At 30.2% G+C, this 24,910-nt stretch overlaps 1 protein-coding gene across 2 annotated transcripts; it reads left to right on the plus strand.

Annotated features, from left to right (window-relative positions):
• Positions 1-19,773: 19,773 nt before the first annotated feature.
• On the plus strand, positions 19,774-23,076 carry LOC133791653 (zinc finger CCCH domain-containing protein 66-like). 2 transcript variants are annotated; one of them, XM_062229572.1, is made up of 2 exons: positions 19,774-19,972; positions 20,520-23,076. In XM_062229572.1, the coding sequence occupies exon 2, from the start codon at positions 20,544-20,546 to the stop codon at positions 22,653-22,655; it is 2,112 nt and encodes a 703-aa protein (XP_062085556.1). In that variant the 5' UTR covers positions 19,774-19,972; positions 20,520-20,543; the 3' UTR covers positions 22,656-23,076. The 2 variants fall into 2 exon arrangements, with proteins under 2 accessions (XP_062085556.1, XP_062085558.1); XM_062229574.1 differs by having other exon boundaries at positions 19,783-19,972; positions 20,552-23,076.
• The last annotated feature ends 1,834 nt before the right edge of the window (positions 23,077-24,910 follow it).

Raw genomic sequence — 24,910 nt, forward strand, 5'->3', positions numbered from 1 at the left:
GAATTCACGCTGACGTATGACTGCCAACATGGTAACCAATAGAATGTCTCCTTACCCGTCAGACTCGAGCGCCAATTGCAAGGGGACATGTATGCACGTCATGATGAAGCTGAAGGATCAGGAGGCATCTAAACGACCCTGAAGTAAATGAACCAGGGCTCTGGTAAACAAACCCGGATCCTAGTAAACGGACCGGGCTCCTGGGATTCGATCAGGGACGCTAATACAGACGCTCACTATATGAGCTTTCGGCAGGTAATTCCCCACGATAGTGGACCCGTCGCCTTGGAAATGAACCGGGATGTATAGAATTGATCCGGGAAGGCAGCAAGCCTCTACTGCGCAAGCACAGATGAAGGCTTGGGGGGTAATTGTTATCCCCGTTTCTCCCCAACATTATGGATCCGCATTCTGGGTCCATGGGCCAGCCTAAAGGGGCTCAAGACCCAGATTAGGCTCGATAGACAGATACGAAATGAGCTTTGGCATCCCGGAATAGAGGCCAGAACCATCACGGTGGCATGTTGCATATTCCCGGACTCTTCCTCCAGTGTCTCCTGGGACGCAATGAAGACATCATCGCTCCCACGTCCAAAATTAGACCGGGACGGCGATGGATGAACCTGGGTCCTGGTAAATGAAGAGGGATGTTAGTAAAAGAACCAGGACCAGGTGACTAGGTTGAGCGTGATAAGCTGTCCCCGATACTGACATCACCCCGAGAAATGTGGAGTTGTGTCCCCATAACTAACCTGCAGAAGAGGCTACAGAGGGAATGTAAGCCGTTGGTTCAGAACTGTACTGCCACTACCCTGACAGATTTTGTCCCCCGGATCTCCCTCGAAGCCCACGCGACCCAGACTGAAGCAGCATTCTGTCGTTAGTCTTATAGTGTGGTTAAGCTTAGGTTGGCCCAACAGGCCCTGATTAATGCATTTTATATATTAAAATCCTTTGTATTAAGCCTCCATTAGAGGGCACATAATGTTTATTCCCTTATTGGGCTCGGATTAGTCCGGTCCAAACTCAATGCACTCAACTGCCTATAAATATGAACAGTGGTGCACTGGGAGGAGGATCCGATTTTTCTCTGATAAGCGTACACTCTGCTCAAATTCAGAGAAACTTCATTACTTAAGCTTCTAAAAGCTCTAATACAATTTACTCGTGGACTAAGGCTCTTTAATGCCTCAACCACGTAAAATTTCGTATGTGATAGTTTATATTATTTACTTTCTAAGCTCTCTTATCTTTTATAATTCTAGTTTCCGAAAAATTCGGTAAACACAAATATAAACAATTCATTAAAAATGTTCTTATATCATGCAATTTCCCATCATTTATAGTTTCTCTACCCCTCAAAAAATTTGTATTAGTTTTATTTATTTGATAAGATGATAAAAAAAGTGAAATATATATTAAATATTACATTAGAAAAAATTTGTTTGTGTGAAAATCTTAAATTATAAATTGTTATTACCAATCAAATCTCATACTTCAGATATTGTAACGTTTGAATCTTCCTAATAAAAATCTCATCTTTCCACAAAAAAAATTATAAAAAAAAATAAAAAACCCAATCAAGTTAACCTTTTTGACTATTCTGTACTCTAAATTTTTGTCTTTTTTTTCTGAATATGTACTCTAAAAACTTACTATAAAAGATTTGTTAGATCTATTTTCAGAAATCAAGTACATTATTATTATTATTTATTTATTGCGAATTTCGAGATACTCTAATATTAAATTTAAATGAGAAACGATTTATTTCCATAAATTGAGAATAATCATTACTTTGATTTAGACTTACTGCCTTTTCAATTTGGAAATTTCGTTTTCTATGCATATTTACATAATCAAAATTTTTAATATACCGACATAAAGATTCATTAGATGAACTGTGCTTCTTATCATATTTTAGACAAAAATATTTTTGGTGTTCAAGCACTCTCTCTCTCTCTCCAAATTCTCTATCTTGCTTACGTTTCACATTCTCTCACACTCTCACTCTCTCTCTCTCTCTAATTTTGTAGATAAAATATATATATCAAAATTTTAAAAAAAAAATCATCTTATACTGACATCTAAGTTTTCATCAAATTTCAGTATAGAGCATCGAAATTGCATCAATTTTGTATCGAAAAAGTATCGTTTTGGCCAAAAATTAAGTTTTCATGACTGCATCGAAACACCATCGATTTTGCATAAAAAAAACATCAATTTGCATCGAAAAAATATCGTTTTGACCAAAAACAAGTTTTCATGATTGCATTGGAAAATCATCGAAACATCATCAATTTTGCATTGAAAATGCATCGTTTTGGCCAAAAATCAAGTTTTATGACTGCATCGAAACACCATCAACTTTGCATAAAAAAAGTATCGTTTTAGCCAAAAAATCAAGTTTTCAGACTGCATCGCAAAAGCAACTAAACAACATCGATTTTGCATTGAAAAAAATATCATTGTCAAAACGATGCTTTTTCAATGCAAAATCGATGGTGTTTCGATGCTCTTACGATGCAATCATGAAACTTGATTTTTGGCCAAAACGATGCAAAATCTATGTTTTTTCAATGCAAAATCGATGCTTTTTCGATGCAAAATCGATAATGTTTCGATGTTTTTATGATGCAATCATGAAAATTTGATTTTTGGCCAAAACGATATTTTTTCGATGCAAAATCGATGGTGTTTCAATGCAAAATCGATGATGTTTCGATGTTTTTGCGATGCAATTATGAATACTTATTTTTTGGCCAAAACAATGTCTTTTCGATGCAAAATCGATGGTGTTTCGATATTTTTGCGATGCAATCATGAAAACTTGATTTTTGGCCAAAATGATGTTTTTTCGATACAATTTCGATGCTCTGCACTGAAATTTAACGAAAACTTTGAAAGTTCATATCTCTTTACTCAAATATCTGTTTTAGATGATTTTTTTAAAAAAATTTGGTATCTTTTCGAGATCTACAATATTAAAGAGAGAGAGTAAGAGTGTGAGAGAATGAAAGCATTAGAAAAAAAGTGTGTTTGAATGTCATATATTTAGGACAATAACTTATATTAGCAATTTAAAAAATTTCACTATATTTTAAAGCATATACCTTAAAGTTTCCCTTTCTATTCGCCCCACCACACACACTAATTTTCAACTCATATATTACATTAAAGCAAAACAAATAATATTCGGAAAAAAATGAGACAAAACAAAAAGAATTATTAAACATTATAACTCACATACATGTATAATGAAAACTAAAAATAAAAACAACTAGACGTATTATTCTGAAGCAAATTTGTTTTATTTTTTTGCTTGGTAGTCAAACCAAATATCACACTATCTTTTGATGTAAGAAAATACTCCAGTCCACTATTTAAAACAAGACCCGCATGGGATTTGGAAGAAGAAGAAAAAGTGACACTATTTTTAAACTTTAATCATTTTATTTTATTCTATTTTGGATAAATTTAGACAAATCGATGAAATTTAAGTTGGGTCGTTGTCACGTGAATAAAATAAAAGTAGATTATACACATACGATGATATAAAAAAATGCCAAAAAGATAGAGGCCGTCCATTTTTTTTCTTTGGAATTTTTATTTTAATGAGAATCTAACCATAGCAATACGAAGGGGGGCAAAGTATGAATACGAAGTATGATAATGACGGTGATGGAGAGAAAAAGCATCAACCAACACACAATGGCCTCTTTTCCACCCAACGAAAACGACATCAAAATGCTTCTGACCTGTTTGGGTTACTTTCATGGGTCCCACAATCTCCACCCTACCTCTTGTCATTTTGTATTACCTCTCACTGTGGTCCCTTTTCCCATTTTCCACATAACATAACCAAACCAAGTCTGACTTTTCTTTAATGCGTTGCGTTCCCAGTCAATTCACCACACTCAAATCCAATCCCATCCCATCCCTTCAAAATTTTCTTACGTCATATCCTACGGTGCAGGTGTAGTGAGTGCGAGTGAGCTCTGTATTAGACGATTTAGCCCCGGAAAAGGGCTATCTTATAGAATGCCCCCAAACAAATGGCTTGTTCTTATGCTTATCCATTTGGATTGAATATTCTCCTAGTTTTTTTTTTGTTTCGGACTTCAAATTTCCACATTCCTAATCTTTGCTGTGGAAAATTCTAACATATTATATTATTTATGTGTAGGTTGCAACTTAAGTATTAATATCTTAATATATATTGTATGGAATATTGAGTTGGGATGAAGAAAAGATTCTTTTTTGTAAAATCATTAGTTTAAAAAAATTACATATTTCATACTTTTAAATAGGGAAAAATAGATGTAAATAATAAATTTAATGTGTATTTTAATACAATGTTGAATTCAAATTAATATAAGAGTTTTATTGTTTTGCAAATGTCACCAAACTATTACGCCAATAAAAAGATGTCAAGCCCAATAATTAATCAAACTTTCCAACACACTTATGGTTCTTATGATGACATGCCTAACAGAATTTAAATAGTGAAAATCATGTTGTTTGGTAACATTTAAAAAAATAGCTTTTTATTTAATTAATTAAAAATTTAAAAATTATACATAAAATATGTTTGATAATTCTATTTCTATTTATTATTTGTTTAAATTTTAATTAAAATTTTAAAAATTTTGAAAATAAAAATTTTTCACTTTCAAATTTTTTTTAAACATTTTTCATTTTTTCTTCTATTTTTCAAATCAATGCCTCATGTTGTTAAACAAAAAATAAAAATAAAAATAAAAGTTATCAACCACGTTTATTATTTTTTGTTTTTAAAAACAAAAAATAAAAATATTTACCAAACATATTTTTATTTTTTAAAAATAAAAAAACAAAAATAAAATAATATTTCTATTTTTGTGTTTAAAAAATTCAAAAACAAAAATTTTACCAAACGGACCCATTATTTTTCAGCAAAGAAAAAAAAAATATTATGCACTTGCAGTTTACCAGCAATTAAGCCACGACATTTCTCTCTTCTGAGCGTTTTTCTCTCTAAGATATCTACTAGAAGATGTAAATAGCGTGTTATATTTGACATAAAAAATCAATATATTATATATTTAACATAATTTTTAGTATTATGTTTCAATGCACAATTGTAAAAACTATTGTAAAATTTAATGTTAATTTGATATTTCCTGAAAGTTCACAAAAAGTAATTATTTTTTTTATATTTTATTGTTGATAGTATAAGATAATAATAAAATAATAAAGTAAAAAGTATAAAATTTAATGCAAATAGATAAAAAAAAATACTAAAAAAATAAAAATGACATACAAGTAAATAAAAAAATGTAGCATTTATGATGATGCAAAATATGCACCATGTTATATTGTGTGCCAAATTTAATGTAAAATTTAATGTTAATTTGATATTTCCTGAAAGTTCACAAAAAGTAATTATTTTTTTTATATTTTATTGTTGATAGTATAAGATAATAATAAAATAATAAAGTAAAAAGTATAAAATTTAATGCAAATAGATAAAAAAAAATACTAAAATAATAAAAATGACATACAAGTAAATAAAAAAATGTAGCATTTATGATGATGCAAAATATGCATCATGTTATATTGTGTGCCAAATTTTGCACACCATTGAAGCAAGTTTTTTGTAAAGTGAGCTATATTTTAGCAATGCATCACCAATTTGGCACTCCATTGGAGATGCTCTAAACCTAACGCTTTTAGGGCTTCATCTCTTTCTCTCCTCTTGGCCAGGAGAGTCGCCGCCAGTCCTGGCCGTGCGGATGGTTGTGTCTTCGTCGAGATGAGAGGATGTTTCGTGAGTCGAAGGGTTCATTGATGCTAGGGCAGGAGGAGTATCTCTTCTCCAGTGCTGGTTGGTCTCCAATGATTTTGTGTCGGGCTATGAGAAGTTCAATCTAGTGGTGGGTGGCGCGATCTTCCGTTGTTGGTCGGTTGGATGCAGTAGCGGGAAGGCCTGGTTCCTCAAAGTTGTTACTGTGTCAAGGAGTTGGGGATCTGGTGCAGCGGCGTCAACTTCTCCATTTGGGGATGTAGGGGTAGTCGACGATCTCTAGCTAGACTTGCAGTGGTGGTGGGCCTCGGAAGGGATGGAGAGCACCTGGTGGTGGGTAGCGGCACTGGGTTGTTTTTCTGTTGGAGCTTCGACTACGGTGAGGACTTACTTAGCCGAATGTGCTTTGTTTAATTTGGTTTGTTATTATTGTTTAGTTAAGTGTTTGTTTTCCTTTCACTTTGTGAGGTTTATTGTAACTCCGTTTGGAATGTTCCCATGAGAGGGATTCAAATGAAGAACCTTGTGTGCCATTTGATAATACACATAAAGAGTGTTCTCCTGTTACCGTTATCTTTGATAATACCTTTTATCTTGGATAGATGGTCATCAAGGCATTTATGCCGTTGTTTTAGGTCACTTAGTTTGGCCTATGCTTTGTTGCTCACCGTTTCGCGCGTTAGAGATTTTTGACTTAATGGAGTCGATGTATTAGACTTGGTCCGCTTTTCCTTTTTTCAGTATATGATATATCCATGGCTTGCCATGGCTATTTCCAAGCCAAAAAAAAAATAGAATTTGTTTAAAAAAGTTTATAAGAAAACATGTATATAGTGAAGAAACAATAAATTTTTACCGTGTGATTTTAGTTATTTTAACAAGACTTATTTTTACTTTGATTAAATGAATGACCACAGAATAGGAAATACCATTCTTACCATTGTTTGGTTAGATTCGAGGATAGAGAATTGAATGAAAATAAATTGGAATGAAATGAAAATGAAATTTTCATCCAATTTTTTTTTATATGTTTTGCAATTTCTTTTTAATTATTACATGTTATAATAATGGTATATACTTTAATAGTACAAACACATGTTAATGGTTAATACATAGATCCATAACTTGATAACAATTCACCAGAGGTATCACAAATTCAGTATAACCTTGAAGGGATGAAATGTCGATCTCACCACAATAAAATGGCATGTGCATACTACCACCAACTTGAGGGAGAAAAAATAGTACTATACAAATACATATGTGTTTAATATATACGAAGGGGTGGGGGTTCTTTGAACCCACAAGCATGGGCTTTGCAGCCCCAAGGCCCCAACCACCAAAGTTACATATGGTTGGCTATTTGTTTGCATATAACATTTGAATGAAATAATTTTTCTACTATATTTATAGAATGATTATTTCCTTAAAAAAGAAATGAAAGATACTCTAATATATAAATTGTTTTTACTTAAATTAAATCTTATTTCATTCTATTCTTATTTATTTTTGTTTTCATTATTTCCAACTAAATGTATTCTATTCTTATGAAATTATAATTCAATGTTTAAAAGAACCATCATTCAAATCCTCAATTATTGAAATACTATTTTCATTCCAAAGTTATTAAAAAAATTATCATTTTATTATTCTCGTTTTAAAATATTACTATTTTATTATAGGACAATTCTTTGATACTCATCCTAAAAATTGGAGTAGGGATTACTAGTATACCCCTCGTGTGTTTTGGCATCTGGATAGTTATAATCTTATTTTTTATACGATTGCGTACACTCTATTTATAGCAGGCAACCCATTAGTTTTTGGGAAGTTCCAAATAATTTATAGTGCCGAAATCAGAATTCAAACATTCTATTACACGCTTGCCTGTTTTTTTATACTTGGGTGTACACAAAATGTTTGAACCCTGATTTAATCACTATAAATTATTTATAATTATCAAAAAACTGGTAGAATGTCTATTATAATTACAATGTACACAATCATATAAAAAATGTAGGATTATAAGTATCTAAGTGGCAAAAATATGAACGGTGTACTGGTACTCCCCTTTTTAGAGGGAGTACCAGAGAACTGCCCTTAATTATATAAAACTCTTTATAAGTTAGGATATGTTTGTCTATATAGTACTTATTTCATTCATTCTAATATTAAATAAATTAATTTTAATTTCAAAACTCATTCTAAAAATAAACTAAACCAAACCAAACCATAGAATATACTATGACGATATTATTACATTTGATTACAATACATATGACTCTCATTCACTTTTTAAATATGTCATTAGGTTAATTTCTTTATATTTGATCTAGTGTTTTAAGGTAGCGTTTGGTTCAATAGAATGAAGTTAGAATAATGAGAACATTAATAAAATGAAATTAGGATAGTAATGGAAATAATATAATGATGTTTAAATTACTAATTGCATGAAGGATAAAATAATAATCTTATTTATTTTTAAAATCACTTTAGTAATAGAAAAAGTTTTCCATTGGTGGTAGAAGAGTGGAATTCTAATTCTACTAAACATTGGAGCTATCTTTCCATTGGAAAAAATTAACAATATTTAATACGCAAACCAAACAAAGGAATCCGACATATTTAGAAACAATGATTCCATTCTAACTCTCATTCAAGTCTACCAAACATGCTCTAAGATAAGATCTCGTATATATAGCATCTATGTAACATCTACTATACAAGATATATTGAATATTTTTACATTATTTGATCACGTGTGATTTAATAAGACTATTATCTTAATTTAATCAGTCCCAAAAAAAAAAGTCTTTGATTTTTTATTTTATTTCTTAAGGTGAAATGTACAGCTAGAGTAAAGCTTGTAAACTAGTGACTATTAAGTCCACACAATATAATTTTGGTAATGGAGTGATAGAATTTCGTAAAGAGTAATGATATACGCATTTAAAATATGCACCAAGATATTAGATAATCTCCAATAAATAATGTATAATTTGTGCCAAATTTGGCCAAAAATATATGTTAATGATATATTTGGCCAATTTTTTACATTTGTACTCCAATGCACAAGGTGCAAACTAACTAAAAAAAAATCAATATAACTATTAATGTTTATTGAAAATATATAGAAATAATTAATTTATTTATTATAAGATAAATTAAAAATTAATAATTTGTATTAATAAGTGGCAAATAAGTAATTACAAAATATGATATTTATTGTGGGCTAAATTTGGACCATGCTATATTTTGTGCTATATTTGGCACAACTTTTAGCATGTGCCAAATTTGGCACATATTTTAGACCGCCATTAGAGTTCAATTTATGAAGATTGGCTAAAAAATGACTATACACCACTTTTATACACAATGATGCGGGTCCCAATTTTAATAAATGCAATTGATTAAACAAAACTGTCACATCACTGTGTATAATATTTATGTTTATATTTTGGGTGCATATATCATTACTCTTTGTAAATTACTTTAGGGCGGTTTCGTCTGTGCTATTGATCCTTAAATTATGACACTTATTATAATATGATCTTTAGAATTTTAATTTTAAAATAAATATCATTTTGCCCCCCGAATTATGACTAATGTATGATCGTGTCCCCTAAATGATTCACAATGTTAAAAATTCTCCCCTGAACTATGCACGTTACTGAAATATGAGACTTCTGTTAGATTTCGTCTTATGTGGCTAATGGATTGATGATGTAGCATTTTGTCTATTGATGTGACAGTGTCATATGTAGAATAATTATCAATTTTGTCCCCCGAACTTTGACTTAAATAAATAGGAAGACGAATGACAAATAAATAAATAAAATTTTTAATTTAAGAGAAAGAGGACAAATGAGAAAACAACTTTGTTTTAGGATTTATTTTTATTTTTTATTTTAAGATATATTTATTTTATATTATAAAAGAAAAAAAAAAGTAAAAAAAAGTTATTTGCTATTAATTAGATTTTTAATTTTTCAGTGTTTGAAATTTTATTTAATTAATTTGAAATTTTTAGTATTGTTTATTTTCTTAATTTTTTAAAATGATTTTTTAAATTTTTTTAAGGATTTAATTATTATTTTTAAAAAGAAAAAAAATTAAAATAATTTTAATATAAGGGCACAATTTGGTAGTGGTCAAACTTCGGATGACAAAATTGTTAATTATTCTACACATGATACTTCCATATCAATAGACAAAATGCTACATCATCAATTCGTTAGTCGCTAAGAACGAAATCTAACAAAAGTTCCATATTTCAGTAACGTTTATAGTTCGGTGGAGAATTTTTAACATCGCGAATTTGTCTGGAGGTACGATCATACAGTAGTCATAGTTTAGGAGATAAAAATACTATATTTATAATTTCCTAGCGATTAAGCCCTTTATACTAATGAAAATAAAATAATTTCAACAAAAAAACATGTTTTCTTCATTTATTATCATCGTTGAAAAAAAGTCTTTAATTTACATAATTTCTATCTAATATACTATGTGATTTTTTTTTGGGTATGTTTATCGATAAAAAGGATTGAATTGCTAAATTTAAAATTTTAAAGAGCACAAATCTTAACATTAGTATAATGGAAGGAGTAGTTGTTAATTTATTAAATGAGAAAAGAATAGTAGTGTAGAAGAGTAAATGGGAGCACTCCAAAGTGGACTTTTACCTAAAAAGTTACAAAAAACGTCATTTTAAATCTGACTCGGAATTCAAATTCTTTGCAGGCTTTGCATAATTGCATTGCTACACATTACCTTCTAGAAACCATCGGCTCTCTCTTCTATTTCTTTGTGCGATCTATTCAAGAATTCATTTATGCTATTTTAGTATAATACCCTTTATCTCTCTTCTACGTTGCTCAAAATGACATTTTTTATTAGCAATGAAAACTTCATTGATAAATTAGTCATCCAACTTAGAAAGTTTAAATATCTGGAAGAAAATGATATTTTTTAAAGAAACAAGTTGATTTTGATCACAAGAGCATGCATAATTAATCATGAGATATCAAATCATAAATTAGGTACATTCTTATAAATTTGAATAAGAAATTTGTTATAATATCTAATAAAGATTCAAGGTTATTATAAAATGTAGTTTTACTAAAAAAATTAGAGACAACTGCTAAACAATATGTGCCCACAACATCCACCGAAAATTCTAGCAAAAGAATTCAATACAACGCCACCATTTACTCCACACATTTTGTTTGTATAATTGGGAACCAACCTATAGAATAATATATCATACAAACAAAAACAACATTAGTTAATGAAATTTAAAGAATAATAAAATTTAATGGACAATAACACTAGATACTACGACAATTATAAAATTAGAAATTATATTGGATAAAATAAGAAAAAACTTATATTTAGTAAAGTTACACATTCTCTTTGGATAACAAAACTACCTATAAAAAATGCAAAAAAATAAAATTGATATGAACATTAAACTTTTAAGAATGAAATAATGAGAAATTAATAATACAAACATGTTAAATAATAATAACAATAATTTAAAATTAAATATTTCACCATATAATTACAATAAAATGTAAAAATTAAAAAATAGATTTTATTAATGCTTCATACTTCAACATTCATAATAGTCTTCAACAACTTTAATAACTTAACAAAACATGATTTAACATAACAAAACACAAATCAAATAATCAATATAAAAAAAAACTTTGATGAACATTAAATAACACAATAACATAAATAAGATGATAACTAAATTCTAGTGTATTAGATTTGAAATTGTTTGAAATGAATAATATAAAAATAAGAACCATCTTTGAATTGTGAAATTACAAAAATTAAATATTAAATGTCAAATTAGAAAAATTAAATATTATGTATGAAAAAACCATTTCAAATTGAAGTTAAAAAAGAATTTGGTAAATATTAATATATATTATATTTTAAATAAAATAAATAAATTAAATTAAACTAAACTAAACTAAAATTAAAATTAAATTAAAAAACGGTTCCAATCAATTATGAAAAACCAACTAACATGTTATTCTTAAAAATCTTGTTGTCCAATATAATATTGTAACCATTGATATTTAGAAATATAATATAATTAAATATTTTTTATTAGATATATAAATAAAACATCGAACTTTAAAAACTATCAAAACAAATTGAAATAAATAACTAATTAAAAACAATGTAAAAAGGTGCAATACAAATCAATTCAACAAAATAATCGATGCCGGGAATCGGATCACAATTTCAAAATTATGATAAAACAAAGGCGCAATACTTATGTTTATAATTTGATTTGATCATTGAAACTCTTTACACGAATAGGTTGTTCAAAAACTGGTCTACTCTCACACTATCATAAATATCACTTTTTTACTATGACTATGCCTACATAAGTTCGACCATGACATTAAGGACGAACGTTCTCTGACGAAAACAAATAATGGAAGAAAAGATTCCCAAGATTAAAAAGATATAAACATTTTTCCTGATTAAGCAGCAAAAAAACATAGAAAAACCATTTAAGTTTCTTGAGAATAAGAAGAAAGAGTATTTTCATATATATGTTGTGGCCAAAAATTGTGTAAATACATACAAAATGGTTACATAGAACGTGCAAATGCAATTTAAGAGAAAGCCCAAAGTCGGTAAATTTTTTATATTTTAAAGATTGAAATGGCTATTAATATACAGTTGTCGACCAAAACAGAGATCAACATAACTTTTTTTTGAAACAATGAATGTAATCATCTTGATGGGGTGAATATATGAAGTCATGGTAATTGAAAAAGTAATAAACAGCTTAAATATACAATGGAAGTATAATCATGGCAGATAATTGTAAAAAATGATTCCACAAATTATCTGTATTTTTAAATTGATTTTGATCAATAAAATTACAAAACCGAATTTTACTACTCAACATGCAAATGGGAAAAGAATCATTTGTCATTGTTCATCAGAATCATCACTAAATCTCTAATTAATCGTAAAAGACAAAGTACCAATCGATAGAAAACATACCTCATGAGAGATCGAGATATATATATATATATATATATATTATTAGCTAGTGATTATTAACTTCTTCTCCTATATTGAAAAAGAGAAACTCACTCACAACCACACTTGCTAACAATAAAACTAGAGGAGTGGTTAGGGGACTCTTTTTGCTCTTTCTTTTCAATTTATGTTTAAATAATACATATTTTAACAAAATAATTAGTCATAAATTTTTATGTCACTGCCAATTTTTTTTTCTATATTGAAAAAACGGAATCATCTAAAAAATAATTTTTTTTAGGGTAAACAAAATTCTAGAAAAACCATTTAAATAAAAATATTTGGCTACATAAGTACGTATCAATAACTTATATTAAAGTATAATGATAAATTTGTAGTTTAAAAAAATGATGTGTACTTTTTCTTTTTTATTTAATCTTACATAATAAAACATATAAAAGTTATTGCATTTGAATAGCTTTTACCTTCAATACAAAACAAAATTTAAAATTCAGATACTTTTCTATAAATTTTATTCTTTGAAAATGATATAGTTTTAATAAATTTTTTGTTAGTGTGCAGCTACATTACTTTTTTTTTTCTTTTCCTGGGAAATTCTTGCTCCTTTGTTTTTAGTTATATATACTAATACATTATAATAATATTATATGACACCACCATATATATAATTCTATACTAGTTACAAATTAACAGGGATAAAAAGGTGAAGAATTGATAACTAAACTATCTTTTAATATTGAATATAAAATTAATGTTTTTATTATTATATTTTAATCTAAATTATTGATACGTAGCTTAATATTTTTATTCAAATAATTTTTTTTAGAAAGTTCACTTTTTAATATTGAAAAAAATAAGTGTTTGATGGGTATAATTGCAATAAAGTTAAAATTTATGACTAATTATTTTATTAAAATATATATTATTTAAAAGATGACAAATCAAATTGAAAAGAAAGTGCACAAGAGAGTATGGTAGAGAGTCTCTTTAGCATTCCTCATAAAACTATAATTTATTAGGAAAAAAAATACTAGACAATGTAATTTATTCAAAAGAAAAGTCATTACGAAGAATGTTAAGGTTTCTTTGTTTTTTTTAAGATAATGTTAGTGTTACACATTAAAACAACAATATATTAAATGATAAAAACAAATACACAAATCTCAAATGACAGAACTCTTGTGATTTGTTTGGTAAGAAGGGTGTCCTGAAAGAATTTGGAATTGATTGAATATGAGATATGGAAAAATAAGTGATTGTCTTCTTAAAAATTGCTTGGTATAATTGAAAGGAAGGAGATGAGTAATTGTTTTTTTATTGTTTGGTATAAATATATTTTAAAAAAAAAGAATAATGAATATTTGTTAGCATGTTCACCATATTATACATACTATTGGCAAAATAAATAAATACATATAAAATTACTTATTTCTACTTTTTTTGGTATTTTTAATTTTACATTTTTTCTCAATAAGGAATGACTATTTTTTGTGGGCGGAAGCATATTTGCAATCCACACAACTCCCCCACTCTCGATTCTTTCCTCTCTTCCAAACAAATATGAGTTAAGGTTTGATTAGTCTAATCCACAACCATCAATTCATCTTTTCTCTAACCTCTCTTACTAAATGGATTGTTAACCTCAAAAGATTGGTTTGGTAACATAGATAATTGTTTCTACATTAAAAAAGAAAAAGACATTAGTTTGAAATATAACTAACTATATGGATATTTGCTTAACTTAAGTAGTACCGCATTTTTTCTCTCATTGACGAGGTGGTGGGTTCAATCCCGGACTCTAATAAGGAAAAAAGAAAAGAGAAGAAAAAACCACAACTAACTATAGGTAAAGCCTTAAAATATAAATATACTATTAAATAGTTGAATAATATTTTTATTTAGAAAATTGTTACGTCATTTTTTAAAAAGTTGATTGTGTTAGTTTAGCTTTGAGTTTTAACTTTAGCTAATTCTCTTATTTTTAAAAATATTTTACCAAATTGTGACTAATAATTAGGGTTGTGCATATATTTTTACAACCCGCCCAATCTGAATAAACCGCCCAAACCAACTCGAAAAAACCGCCAAAAAACGCAACCCGAATAAACCGACCAAAATTTAAAACACCTAATTGTTACATTGGGCGGGTTGAAAATAATTATCAACACACCCAATATAACCCGACCTGCCCAATTAAGAACTTATTATTATTATTATTTTTAATACATTTAAATAAATATAATAAATTTATATATATACTTAATTAAATTTATATTTGTAATTGGACTTTGGTTTGTAATTGGACTTTGGACTATATTAATTTTCTTTTTCATTTTAATGATATATGTTTGTTACTTTGTTTAATATTTTTAATGTTGATGCAATTATTAATATATAAGAAATTTTTTCAAATAAATATATAAATTAATTAAGTTTTATTTTATTTTTTTACTATAAATTTAAAATATTGTTTTAAGCTTAAAAAGATAAACTTCACACTATTAGTATTAATATTTAAAAGAAAAAAAAACTACAAAAATATAAAAAAAAAAAAAAAAATACTACTTCAGTTTGGGCGGGTTGACCCGACTAACTCGCCCAAACTATTGGACGGGTTAAATTTATTTATTTTTTAATTGGGCAAGTTACGAGTTCACTTTTACTAACCCGATTATAACATTGGACGGGTAAAAATGCTTTGTAACCCGACCAACCCGCCCAATAATCAACCCTACTAATAATAATGACGGTAAACACTCATATGTTTTATATACAAAATACACACATTACAATGATTAGGTACAAAGTCAAAATTTATAGTGAAAAGACTATAATTTTTTTTCTTTAAATTTTAGGGAGGACTTAGTTGTTTTTTTCTTTTAATTTTTGATACTATTTCTTATTAAAGATGAAATTTTGAGAGGGATAATACTAATTTGATTCCCTGTATTTAATCGAAATTCTAGGATGAATCATGTGTTAATCGAAATTCTAGGATGAATCATGTGTTTGAGAAAATTTTGAAAGAGCTCTTCTATTTTGTAATCTGATTAAAAAGTCTCACGAATTCAAATTTAGAAAGAAAAAAAAAAGAAAAAAGGACCAAAATACCCTTAGTTATTTAAAATTATTGAATTTTATTTATATTTTAATATTTAAAAAATAAGTCATTTACTTAATTAAATTAAAAGTTCATAAAATCATTATTTAAAATATTAATTTAAGCCAAAATTTTAAAATTTAAAACAATAACCCAAAAAATATTAATCATTAAATTTTGTTGTTGTTGTTTTTCCTTTTTGAAATAACATGTTAAACTGAATTAAATAAAAACTTAAAATTGAAATGAATAATTAAAAACCAAAAAATGAAATTTAAACAAAATCTAAAAAAAGAAATCTTAAATATAACAAAACTAAACTGAACTTAAAAGTCAAGCTGATCATCTCATTGTGCACACATGCCAGATAAGATTCTGTGACGTTCGAGTTAGGAGCTTAAGTTTTGTTGATGGTGTTCAAGATTTAACCGATCAAATCTAATTCATATGATCTGATCCAATCCAATCAGCAAAGTGCAAATATTTGCATCTGTGCAAATTTGATTAGATTGAAAGAAAATTAAAATTTTCATTTGTTTAGATTAGATGCAATTTCAAGGTTAAAAAGTAACCAATCAAATCCAATCCCCATTTTATTTTATATATATATTTAAAAAAATATTTGTTGATTCTGTTTTTTGTCAAATAGGAATTAGAAAGAATGAGTGAGCTTAAGTTAATGAAAGAACACATGAGGTAGGTGTGTTGCTCGAAGGTTTGACCTTTGAGCTACCTTCGGAGTGAGTTTATTTTAATGATTTGGTACTTACATGATTGCTTCTCGTGAAGTTATCGACTAACTCATATAGTTGAGAGATGCACGTGCTTGCTAGTACACATGTGTTGAATTGCTCGAATACGAATAACAATATTTATATATGAAATAACAATTCTAAGTTTTAATAAAATAAAAACTATTTAAAAAAATATCTCAATTTTTAATTTGTGAACTTTAGGTTTATTTATATTTAATTTTATTATGAGTTATTAGTATGTAAATTTTAAATTATTTGTTATAACAATTAAGTTTTAATTACTAATTTTATTTTACAAAAATTAAAATTATAAATTTTAGCAAAAAAAGTATCCAAAATAATAAATAGTTTAAAAATCACACTTTTATGGATGGGATTAATTTTGAACTAAAGTGCACATAAATTGAATCTAAAATATAGAATCCACACTTAGTGCGAATTGGATTGGTTATGAACACTCCTAGGTTTTTTCCTCCAGGGAGGTGACGAGCTACTGTGTCGAGCAGGGTGGCATGGAGTTCTACGACATTGTGGTTGATATTTCAAGGCCCAAGCTTTTTTTTTTTTTGTCTTTGATGATTGAGGTGTTTTAATAGTAGTTGAATCGAGCTACAATGATTCTAGACAAATGACAAGGTGGTCAACAATGTCTTTCTTATTTCTTTTTCTGCTTCTACTACAAATGTTTGTAATCTAATTTGTTAAGAAGTGTATCTGCCCATTGTGATTTGGATTAATTTGTTTGATAGAATTTTAGTTCTCATTTTAGATTTTGTTTGTAAAATTGGATGAACAAATTAGGGGATGATATTCAGAATTTGTGATTTTTTTTAAAAATAATCTAATATGAAATGTTGGTGGGGGTCGAGATTTTTTTATCTGATATGTTGGTGGTGGGGGACTTTAGAGCTAACATTTTTTTTTTTTATATCTCTTTTTAAGGTTGAGATTTTTGTTCTTGTGTTTGCTAAAGAGAGAAAGTGGGATGGAGGAGAGAGAAGGGTTATCACGCTAGAGGTGATAGTGGAACGACACTCGTTCTTTTTTTGAATTGAAAGATAGAAAGACTGAGAAGGAGAAAGATAAGGGAGGAGAGAGTAGCAAAAATAAAAAAATCAATAAAGAGTTTAGATTTTAGTTTTTGTTTAAGTTTAATGTTTTGATGAATTTTTTATGTTTATTATAGTTTTATTAAAATTTAGTTATAGATGTTAGATTTTGCTTAAATTTTCTTTTTGTTTTTTTTAATAATTTATATTTCTAAAATATTAAATTATAAAATAAAGTTCATTAATTTAAAATACTCAAATGTAATTTGGTCTTATTTAACCAAATTTAAAGTTAGGGGATCATTTGAAACCAAATTATAAAACATAAGGTTCTTTAAAAAAATAATCAAAGGTTGCAAACTAAAATTTTGATTAAATACATGAGATCAAAATGATATTATCCCATTTTGAGAAAAAGCTTCAGCCTTTCCTGAAGGCTATATGACTTTGTCTGTGGAATATGTTTTAAAATTATATATATAAATACTTATATGGACTTATTTCAGTTGGTGGAATGACTTTATTCGGAAAATTAGAGATAAAGTTCGAATCTTTCAACGTGGAGAAAATATTCTAATCCCTAACTATTCTAACTCACGATTTAAAAAAAAAAGTATAAATAATTTAAAAATTGTTGGCAATATGTCCATGTTATTATTGGCAACAATATCCTATATTATAATAATATTCTCCATTAAATTAAATTAAAAATGTAAAAAATAATTAAAAAAATATTGATACTCATATTTCATTTAAATTAATCTTTTTTATAATAAGTATTGATGTATGCATCAAAATTATAAACCAAAATATTACAACGCCAATTTTAACTAATTAATTTATTTCATGCCAAACTACTTATTTTAAAAAACAGTGCTTGATGCACATATTAATATTTGTTTATAACTACATGTGTTGTTGCTAGTGAATACTAGTCTTACTTCTAGGCTGGCTATGCAGGTGTTTTCAGGGGAAATTTATAGTTAAAAAAATGTGCTTTATTATTGGAATTTTTTTTGGTTTTCTTCAAGTCTTGTATTGTATCTCTCTCTTTTTTTTTCTCTTTCTAATTTCTTCTCCTGTGGTAGTTCTGTATTATAAGTAATTCATAAATTAGTTTTTATGGTATTCAACTATAGTTGCGATACAAATTAATTTTATGTAACACCATATTATTTTCAATAAATATGATAATCTTTCTCTACAGAACCGGAATGTTGGTACAAGTACTTGTGTCTGTCGTGTTATGGTTCGATGACAGACAGTACAAATAATAAACCCTAAAAGAAGAGAAAAAAAAGCTTAAATATATTGGAAAAACATCAGGTACACCCCAAAAAAGGTACATTGGTGCACCCTTCTTCAGTTTTTTTTATGGTAGTGTATATTTTAATTATTTAAAATATATTGTAAAAATTTATAAAATTTTGAATAATTTACAATGCCAAAAAACAAGTTTTAAATAATTTGTTATACGTGTGATTGCGTAATTGTTTTTTTATGTTTTTAGAAATTAATTTATTTAAACATTATTTTTTGAAAATATAAATTATTTAAAATTTACTAAAAAATTATATAATTCTCTAAATAATTACCATATACATTTTCATAAAACAAAATTACACCAAAAATAATTTTTAAGCAAAATACTAGAGCGAGGTGGAAGAACCACGCAAATATTTATCCGTGGGATTTTTGGTAACACGTTGACGGTAGTGGTACGTCCACGTCAGCAAGCCAAAGGCCAAAAACGCGTAAAGCGTGACAATCCGGATTCTCTCTATTGGGCACTTTGGTGAAGCCGTTTCTATAGGATTATAACACGTGTCGATTTTGTACTCGAAGACATTTAGATATTAAGGAGACTTGCGGGACCCGCTCTCTCTGAGCTTTTCAAAAAGATTTTCGTTTCATTTGAGTTGCATTTCATTTCATTTACATTTACATTTGCATTTGAGTTTCAGTAGAAGAATTGTTTAAAATTTTATATTAAAACTTTGTAAAAAAAAAAAAAAAGAAGTTAAATAATTAAAAAAAAAGAAGTTAAATAATTAAAAAAAAAAGTTGGGCTGACGGAGGAGCCAGAGTCGTTGCTTCATAGGCTCGTCTTTTTGACTCCGAAAACCATAAAAGAGAGGGAAAGAAAAGTCTGCCCTTTTACATTAGCTTGGTCTTCATCTTCTGGGTATTTTTGTTTCTTCCAATCCATCTTCAGTTCTCAGCAACCTCACATCTCTGTGCTTCTAAGGTATGTCTGCTTTTTTCCTTAAATCGGTTTTGTTTGTTTTCCGAGAAACTGCGAGAAAAAAGATGGGAAATTTATCAAGTGTTGGTTGGATATCAAGTTTTATCTGTATTTTTCTTTTTCTGGGTTTGTTTTTATTTCTTGAAAGTTAAACGTTTGACCTGTAAACTACTATTTGTATATGTAGGAGAACGTTTTGTTTATTATGGTTAGGAAATGGAGGCGTAGGTGTTTTTTATTATGGGGTTTTGTTTTGTTTCTTTTTTTGGGATATGAACTAAATTTTGTTTAATTATTGTTGAATTTGGGCAATTGTTTTAAGAACAAATACATCGTTTGGATTGCTTAAGACTGCTTTTTTTCTTTTTCTTTTCCCCCCCTTAAATGTTTGCATAAAGTTCATAAGAGAGGCTTTCTTAGACTAATGATTCTGGTTACTGTAAAGCTTTTTGTGATACTCTTATTTTATGACCTTTTCTTTTCTTTATTTCGTCCGAGCCATGTTTTCAAATTACGGTGTTGAAATCTCACAGTAGTTATACTTTTTTAGGGTCTTCTCCTCAGAAAGCTTTCCATGTGCAGTGGTTCTAAGAGGAAACCTGCTGACGCTGGTTTGATCATGGAAGGTGAATTAGAGAAACAAGAAGGGCTCCGGTATAACTTTTCGGTTTTGCTTGAATTATCAGCCTCGGATGATCTTGATGGTTTCAAAAGTGCGGTTGAAGATGAAGCCCGTGATATTGATGAAGCAAGTTTATGGTATGGGAGGAGAATCGGGTCGAAGAAGATGGCGTTTGAAGAGAGGACACCTCTTATGATCGCTGCCATGTTTGGAAGCAAAAGGGTGCTGAAATTTATACTTGAGACAGGTTGTGTTGATGTCAACAGGGCTTGTGGTTCAGACAAGGCCACAGCTCTCCATTGTGCGGCTGCTGGTGCCTCTGCTTGTTCAGCTGAGGTTGCCAAGCTCTTGCTTGCTGCTTCTGCTGATGCCAATTTGCTTAATGCTAATGGAAATCGACCTGGTGACTTGCTTGTGCCGGTTCGTAGTAGCTTGCCCTTCAATATGAGGAAGAAAGCTATGGAAGTGATCCTCAAGGGTGTGGAAGAAACTTCAGGTTTGCCTGATCAAGTTGATGAATCGGAGGATCAAGAGCGACAAGAGTTTTTCAGCCTTCGAGGCTCAAAGGATGGTTTAGAGAAGAAAGAGTATCCTATCGATCTCTCTCTTCCGGACATCAAGAACGGGATTTATAGCACAGATGATTTTAGAATGTATACTTTCAAGATCAAGCCTTGCTCAAGAGCTTACTCACATGACTGGACAGAGTGCCCTTTTGTCCATCCTGGGGAAAACGCCCGGCGGCGTGATCCAAGGAAATACCATTACAGCTGTGTCCCTTGCCCCGAGTTCAGAAAAGGGTCATGCAGGCAGGGTGATGCTTGTGAGTATGCTCATGGTATTTTCGAGTGCTGGCTTCACCCAGCCCAGTACCGTACTCGTCTCTGCAAGGATGAGACTGGATGCCAAAGAAGGGTCTGTTTCTTTGCTCACAAACAAGAAGAACTCCGGCCTTTGTATGCTTCAACTGGTTCTGCTGTGCCTTCACCAAGATCGTATGCTGGCTCCTCTCTCGACATGGGGTCTATTAGCCCCCTTACTCTTGGTTCTCCATCAGTTTTGATACCTCCTTCAACTCCACCCATGACTCCCTCTGGAGCTTCTTCTCCTATGAACATGTGGCAAAACCAATCTAACATTGCACCTCCGACCTTGCAACTCCCAGGGAGCCGGTTGAAATCTGCTATGAGTGCTAGAGATATGGATTTAGATGTTGATTTAATTGGCTTGGAAAGTCATCGCCGCAGGCAGCAGCAGCAGTTGATGGATGAAATATCTGGCATCTCATCTCCCGCAAGCTGGAACAATGGCTTATCATCTGCTTCACCTTTTGCCACTCCAGGCGATCGAACTGGCGAGTTGAGTAGGGTTGGAGGAGTAAAGCCAACTAACCTTGATGACATATATGGATCTTTTGATTCTTCAATTTTGCCTCAGTTACAGGGTCTTTCACTGGACACCACATCATCCCAGCTGCAGTCTCCATCAGGGATTCATATGCGTCAAAACATGAACCAGCAGATGCCTTCAAACTATTCAGTTAGCCTCTCATCATCTCCTGTGAGGACTTCTCCTATGTATGGGGTTGACGCATCTAGTGGAGCAGCAGCAGTCATGAATTCACGAGCTGCTGCCTTTGCAAAGCGGAGCCAGAGCTTTATTGAACGCAGTGCTGTTAATCGTCATTCTGGGCTTTCTTCTCCAGCTAGTTCGAGCATGATGCCCTCCAATCTTTCAGATTGGGGTTCCCCTGATGGAAAATTGGACTGGGGAATCCAGGGAGAAGAGCTGAGCAAGTTGAGAAAATCTGCTTCTTTTGGAATAAGAAGCAGCGGTGGCAGTTATGGCGCAGCCATGGCTGCGTCATCAATGGCAGCAGCAACTGTGGACGAGCCAGATGTGTCGTGGGTTCAATCCTTGGTGGTTGATGCTCCACCCTCAAAGTCTATGCAGTTGAACAGCTTTGAGGAGCAACAACAATGTCATTTTGACAGTGGAACTTCAGAGATGCTCCCAGCTTGGGTGGAGCAGATGTACATGGAGCAGGAGCAGATGGTGGCTTGATCCAAAATCTCCATTGAATTTTTTTTCGTTTGTCATTTTTTAATTTCTTATTGATATTGATAATATTTAGGTTGAAAAAAGGAAGAAAAAAGTCCCAAGATAATAGAGAAGTTGAGCAGGATGAAAGGTTTCTGCTCATATATTATTTAGGTTCTTAAGAATAACAGGGTTTAGTAATATTAATAGTTTTGATTGTCAACTTCCATTTGATAATCTTTCATGATTGAAACCAGAGATACTGATTGTTAGCGACACTGCGCATTTAAATTGGGTGGGGTTTTTTTAACTTTTCATCAGTCATCATCAATCATGTTTTATTATTTCTTATTTTTCATGCTCACTTTCTCATTATGTAATATGTACTATTAATCAGCACGTCATCTTTTGCCAAATGCTGTGAATGTGATGGGTTTACTTTCTAGATTTCTGTGTAATGCTTTCGGCATTCTAAAAGGCAAATTGGATTGGAGCACTAACCAAAGAAAATTCTTGCCAAAATCAACTTATTTGGATTTTTGAATCAACTTTTCTTGTTGGGTTATTCTTAGTGGTATGAGCACTAAAACGAAAATAAAGGCAGCAAGGCTTGGCTTGGCTGCTCTGTTCAACTCCAAACGCCCCTTTCTAGCAAAATATTCCCCATTTAATCCTTTTAATCTCCACTGTTTAGAGCATTGATGCTTCATATAAGGAACCTCTCACTAATACTGTTTATTGCTAGTGTGTAGTGACTACTTCAACTTCATACCTTAATTGAGAATGAATATACTATGTGAAATTGTTTGCACCCCAAATTTATTTAAGTCACCTGGCCAAAATCATCATCATCATGTTATACAACAGTTGTTTTTCTTGGCTCGAACTTTGAGCTCTCACTCAAAAAAGTAAGACAGAAAGGTCAGCCTCTGAATTGGATTCTTTGTTAGATCTTGTATCCAAATTTTGTTAAGAATGGACATGGATGATGGTGGTTGGTGGCCATGGATTTCAAGTGGAGAGTTGCTTAAAAAGTTGTCTAGGTCCAACTTTTATATGGGTCATCCATTATCCATTATCCATTCCATCCATATTCAATATCCATGCATATATCTTTTCCATTTTTCAAACCTTCCATAAAATAATTGATGTAGTCAGAATAATTAGAAGGTTTATGGTGTTGTTTTTATTTTAAAATGTATTAGGTTTGTTATTTTTTTTTTATTTGGGTTTGTTATTTTATTATTTACTTTATGATGTTATCTTTATGAGGTCATTATAAATACCCCTCTTGCTTAACTGTAAGACAACTTTTAGAATTGACATTTGGAATAAACTTTGGAGAGTTTCACATATTTTGGGGTCCTTGTTTGTCATGGATTTGGCGTGAACATTGCTCAACCATCCAATTCGCTGCACCATTTGGTATTCAGAGCCTCAGTTATTTCCCGAAAGGTACGATAGCTATGAATGGCGATTGGAATTGTTTCAATGTCGAAGAACATGAAGTGGAAGCCTTATGGGCGGGTCAAAAGCTTTGTCAAAATGAAGTTGACAATCCATTCTACCGGAGAGCCGATTACCGAAGGTGGAGTACCCACCAAGGATTGTCTTCTCCATCCTCATATCTAAGGTATTGTCCACCATTTTCATTTTCTTCACTGTATCACAATAAAACCTACCATATTTCTTCACTTTCAACCTTAATCCCACCACCCCCGCCACCAGAAAACAATGACCCATACTTAAACCAGTATACCCAACACACTAATCCAAACCCACTATCTCATCTTCCCCAATCAAGATACACCGAACAACACATTCATTGCCAACATCTTCCAACCTTTCAAACCCATACAATCCAATATGGGAGATCATTTGTACCGACAAGCAACAATCAATTTTCACAAAGCAATTTTTTTACATGGTTCAAGTTATTAATTCACCCTAGTCTACGAGTTAATTATATTAAAGAAAAATAACTTGCAAAGCTCAAGTTCTCTAAAGATTTATGTAGCCTTTTTGCATGCACTAAAGTTAGGATGCTTTTACAAGTGATAGCCAAGCCCTATTTATAAGCTGCTGAAGGAGTTAAGCTCATTAATGGGATCTGATTACAACAATCTTCCCATAATGGGATTAATTTACATGTAAATTATGGTTTATTTCCCAAAAGGTAGGTGATGTTGCCTAATAAACTCCTAAGCGGTCACGGTAGTAATTAGATTATGTCGTATTCACAGAGAGGCAAAATACATGCAAAATGAAAGTTCAGTAAA

This window comes from Humulus lupulus, chromosome 7 (assembly GCF_963169125.1).
Source record: "Humulus lupulus chromosome 7, drHumLupu1.1, whole genome shotgun sequence".
In the NCBI taxonomy this organism is placed as follows: domain Eukaryota; kingdom Viridiplantae; phylum Streptophyta; class Magnoliopsida; order Rosales; family Cannabaceae; genus Humulus; species Humulus lupulus.